This window comes from Morone saxatilis, unplaced genomic scaffold (assembly GCF_004916995.1).
Source record: "Morone saxatilis isolate NCDOM2014 unplaced genomic scaffold, NCSU_SB_2.0 Contig7, whole genome shotgun sequence".
In the NCBI taxonomy this organism is placed as follows: Eukaryota; Metazoa; Chordata; class Actinopteri; family Moronidae; genus Morone; species Morone saxatilis.
In genome coordinates, this window is record NW_023340246.1 from 20,906,635 (window position 1) to 20,911,518 (window position 4,884).

At 41.9% G+C, this 4,884-nt stretch overlaps 2 protein-coding genes across 2 annotated transcripts in view; both read right to left on the reverse strand.

Annotated features, from left to right (window-relative positions):
- cunh1orf198 (chromosome unknown C1orf198 homolog) lies at positions 1-1,304 on the reverse strand (the record flags this gene model as incomplete). The annotated part of the gene is given in 4 exon segments (XM_035679262.1): positions 1-119; positions 534-701; positions 880-1,005; positions 1,254-1,304. Coding segments are annotated over 4 exon segments (464 nt in total), but the record flags the coding sequence as incomplete, so codon positions are not given.
- Positions 1,305-1,553: 249 nt separating this feature from the next.
- The window catches only part of LOC118341024 (stonustoxin subunit beta-like), a 4,642-nt gene continuing 1,311 nt past the window's right edge, over positions 1,554-4,884 (reverse strand). The window contains exons 2-5 of the mRNA XM_035679192.1: positions 4,158-4,334; positions 3,816-3,986; positions 3,313-3,359; positions 1,554-3,121 (exon numbers count right to left, since the gene is read on the reverse strand). Of these exons, the coding sequence (XP_035535085.1) occupies positions 2,592-3,121; positions 3,313-3,359; positions 3,816-3,986; positions 4,158-4,334 (925 nt within the window). The 3' untranslated portion in view covers positions 1,554-2,591. The remainder of the gene's footprint in view (positions 3,122-3,312; positions 3,360-3,815; positions 3,987-4,157; positions 4,335-4,884) is intronic.

Genomic DNA, 4,884 nt, shown 5'->3' on the forward strand with positions numbered 1-4,884 from the left:
GGGACGGGGACGGGGGGAGGGGGGGCAGGAGGTCTGGGTGCTCGCTGCTTGGTGGACCTGGTATGGGCTGGAGGGGGGGGGTCTACGGCCTCAGGCTCCTTGGAGGGGACAGACGTCTCCTGTGGAAAGAAAAGATCACATTTAGTTGCCGTTTTTCATCAATTTACCCTTAAAATGAAACATTTTGTACGTTACACAGATAAAAAGGACAAATGTTGACGGTTTAAAGTTCTCAGTTGTACAAACTAACAGCGTAAGAAAGTGAAGAAGCTAGAAGAGCGAAGGAGAACGATCAGAAACAGCCTAGTCATCATGGTTGCTCTCTTTTTTTTAATGCATATTTGCTGCTTTCACCATCTGCTGCGGGCTGGATGCTATTCCAGGACGCACAGCTTGATAAGACAAGAGCTGGGGCGGGAACTTACTTTCAGTCTGTTGTTTGTCAGAAACTATACGGGCCTGAAATGCTTGTGCCGACACGTACGAGCAACCGAACTGAAGACGGCAGCAGATAAAGAGAGGAGCGCACTCGCCTGTCGCAGGTAGGAAGGGAGGGGTTTCTCTCCTTTCTCGAGGGATTTGATCTGGCTGGGCGTTAGGGACTGGAAGTCGGCCTGCTCCCCCTCCAGCCTGGACCTCTCGGCGCTGATCTTCCAGAAAGACGACTCCTCCTCCGGCCTCCGTCCCTCGCTGACAGACACCTTCACAATCACACAATAACACGATTAATTATCTGTCCCGAGATTAGCGGCTGTATTCGTAACTGGAAACCTTTTAAAGCCCTTAAAATGTGATGGCGCCGGAGATACGCATCTGTTTAAGGATCTAGCAGACTGTTGTTATGGATTTACGCCAAAACATAAAGCCCAGGCCTCGTACTTTGGTTCCCGGTGTGCTCTTGCCGAGCGGGTTGGGGTGAGGAGCCTTCGCAGCCTTCGGTTCGGCCTGCGAGGTCGAGATCTGCTGCTCTGCTGAGCCTGGCGTCAAACTGAAGTCCAGCTGGCTCTGAAAAGACCGGAGCAAAGTTTACAACCCCTCAACTCTACAAGGGAATTTCAGACAGAAGATAAGCAGATATTAAGATAAGGAAGATGAAACCCGATCTGCTCATTTGTGGTTAAAACATTCACGTAAAAACGTCTGTAGGTGACGAAGCAACAAACAGTATCTGGATCTTAAATGAGACGATCTGAATCTTCACACACTCGTATCCTGATTTAACCGTCTCGCAGTACATCTTATAATATGTTTACCTTAGTTTCCCACGAGAAGGGGGCCGAATGCTCATCCTGCCACGTAATATCCTAAACAGAGACACACAGTTAGTTTCATCAAACACGTCAAAGCTTTCCTGAATAATACAGCAACTTATATATTTAATACAGTTGACTTTGTTTATGTTTGTTTACAGCGCGTACTCCAAATATTACCGTCGTGTCTACAAATAGTCGCCTACTATATTTAACACACTGTATTGTTTCAGCGTTATAGTATATTTTCCTTGTTATTTTATTAAAACTTTGGACATTTACATATAAAAAAAAAAGGTAAAATCAGAAACAATATAGTGGGAAATAAAAGCACAAATATCTTTCCAAAAGCAACAAAAATGGGGACAAGATCAAAATAAATGACTTAAATCTTGTGGAACCAGTTGGCAAAATGAGAAATGTGTTTTTTTTAGCTATCTTTGTAAATATAACTTTTATAGGGATAAAAGTGATGAATTGTTTTAAAAGTCAGTTCCTTGACCTCATGTAAAATAAAATATTTAGAAGGTGGACACCATATTTTCTTACAGTCCAGGTCTGGATAGAGTTTAGGGATAAAACTAAACATTTGTATTGATATATAAAGAAATCCATGACTAGTTGGTCACAATTTTTTTTAGAAATGTTGCCCTCAGAACAATCTTAATTTTCTGAGCTTTTTGCTCGTTTACTTACTTTTACACGTGCTAACCTTAGTATCCGACAATGTAACATTAAAGGACAGAAACTCGAGAAAACACTTCTAATAAAAGCTCCCAATTAGAGGCCCGGTCAGGATTTTATTGAACTTATCTGGGTGTGTAAAAACCTGTTTAAACCTTTGTTATATATGGACATGGTACACATCATTTGATCGGTTAGATTCTCCACATTTCAGTCGCTTGGTTCATTTTACGTAAACTATGAGCACCCAAGTATAATTCATTCTTTCACTGCTCACTGTCCTGTACGCTAGGTGCCGCAAATTGGTGTTTGCGTTCAAGTGTTGTGGCGGTGGCACGAAGAAAAACCCATCCGTGCTGAGCAACAGTTTTGTCTCCAATAGAGGCAACATGAGTTCAGTGGTTTAAGAAATGAAATGCCGGGGCTATTATTAGAGGTTTAATTGTAGGTCCCAGAACCTTTTGGCGGACAGCACGCCAACGTCAATAAAATGTCCACACTTTGGTTTCTTATTAGTCTACATTTTAACCAGAATCTTGTAAATATATATCGCTAACTTTCTTGTCTTTTTTGTGCTATTCTTCCTAGTGATTTTAATTTAATTTTTTGTAGTGGGTCTAAATATCAACAGTGATACTCAATCTGTGCCTCAGACAGTTAACACAGAGACACTGAGGAGCTACACTTCAGGATTCCAAACGCGGGATAGAGGAGCTCGGTGAATGTGGTGTTGAATGTGTGGAGATGGATCGGTGTGTCAAAGGAGACGTCATGGAAGGACAGAGTGCCGGCAGGTTGGTCTACGTACACCGCTACTTTGTTAGAGGCAGAGGAGGACGGGAAAGGGATGTTTGTTGCTTTGTTATTGTGCCAGACGGAGTAACGTTTATCGGAGCAGAACAGACACCAGGACTGATCGTTCGCTCCAAACTTGCTGTTGAATCCTTCTCCTTTTCTTGTGATTCCTCTGTAAGTCACGGCTATATGAACGCGTCCTTTCCAGGCAACTTCCCAGTAACAGCGACCGGTCAGACTGTTCTTGCACAGCAGCTGCTTCCAATAGTCAAATCTCTCGGTGTTATCAAGATATGCTTGTTCCTTTCTCAGCCATGTGACCTTCCTGTTGTTGTCAGACAGTTTGAGGAATCTGCTTGCTGTGTTTGGGTTCAGTGAGAGTTCACAGGCATCTGATGGATACAACAAGAACACGTCACAATAGGTCTGAACCCGCAAATTGATGCTTGCGGTAGCATTTGTTTTACTTGTTGATACGCTTTTATTCAGCGTCACATGTATATCACAACTAGCAGAAGAAATATTACAACTAATCTCTTTTAAAAAAAACTGCTGCCATAAATCAAACTGAATCCACACTTACACTTCTTCAAGCCAGGTTTCAGTCTCTGCGCTCCATCGTAGTCCATACTGGAAGAAGAAACACAGACATATATTGTATTGTATTATTCTATATTAACAGAAACATTTAATAACCTTCAGTAAAGTCGAGCTCAATGTTCTCATTGTGGGAACTGTTGGGTCTCTGTAAACCTTTTAGTTTTTTAGTACGGTCGAGACCTGCTCCATTTGAAAAGTGCGCTGCAATAACTTTTGTTATGAAATAAAACTGAACTGAATTGAAGACCTACTTGTCAATAAAACCAGATCTGTTTCTGACTCTGATTAAGTGTATTCTGAACTTTACAACTTTACTGAACTTTAACATTAATTTGTGATTTGCAGAAACTACACAGAAATTTAAAGAAATAAACTGAAAATGTACCATGCCTATTCAACAGTGTACACAAAAAAACAATGACTGTATGGGAGAAAGGCACATATTCTGGTTATTGGAAGGGAGTGCTAACTGTCAATTGTCCATACCTAAGAGTGTCCAGTCTCACGTTTGAATCCTCCAGTCCAGCAGACAGCATCTTGTTTCCAGAGTGTCCTAGATGATTGTAGTTCAGGTCCAGCTCTCTCAGATGGGAAGAGTACCTCAAAGCTGAGGCCAGAGCAGCACAACCTTTCTCTGTGACCTGGCAGCCTGACAGCCTGAAGACAGTCAATAACACAAACAGAATATCATCATTTTGTTGCTCTGTGCTCCAATAACAGTTGAGCAAGCCACAGTCAGAACCTTGCTCAACTTCCAAGTCCCTCCCTGGAAATACATACATTTGAGGAAGCAAATAGCTTCTGTTATAATAGTGTTATAATCCTGACCTGAGAGTTTCCAATCTACAGTGTGGACTCTTCAGTCCAACAGACAGCAGCTTCACTCCTGAATCCTGCAGGTTGTTGTCACTCAGGTCCAGCTCTCTCAGACTAGAGGACTGGGAGCTGAGAACTGAGGACAGAGCTTCACAGCTTCTCTCTGAGAGGTTAACAGACACTCCCAGCCTGGAGAACAATATGAAAAAGAGACAATGTTCATTATTCTGGTTTAGGAATATAAAGCGTGAGAGCGGAATCACAGCTGAATCAAATCCCAAATGCATGTTTGTTTTTATATAAAATAAAGAAAGTCCAACAGAGATAAGTTAAGTTAATAATTTAAAATCATTTGTTACAAGAGTAATGTAGCTTTCTTTTCTTTTTATTCTCCTTCTTCTACTTTTTCTACCTCTGAGGCTGAACAGCTTGAAGTCACTTTCAAGCTGTCGTCCACATAATCCCTCTAGCAGTTTTTTTGTGGGCGAAAAGCAGGAACAGCTGGTGATGATAGTTTGTCAAAAAGAATGAAACGTAATCTGTATTGTAGACGTAATGTCAATTACAATATACACACAGGGATGAAGAGCGCGTGACATTCCTGCTTTGCACTGGCGTGTGTTTGACTTGAATTGATACTCGCACAGCCATCATTGCTTGGTCCCTTCTTGCGACCTTGGTGAGAACGGTCTGGGCAAAGAATTTGTCAAGTCAGGATCTTGAATAGCTGGCTGTTATT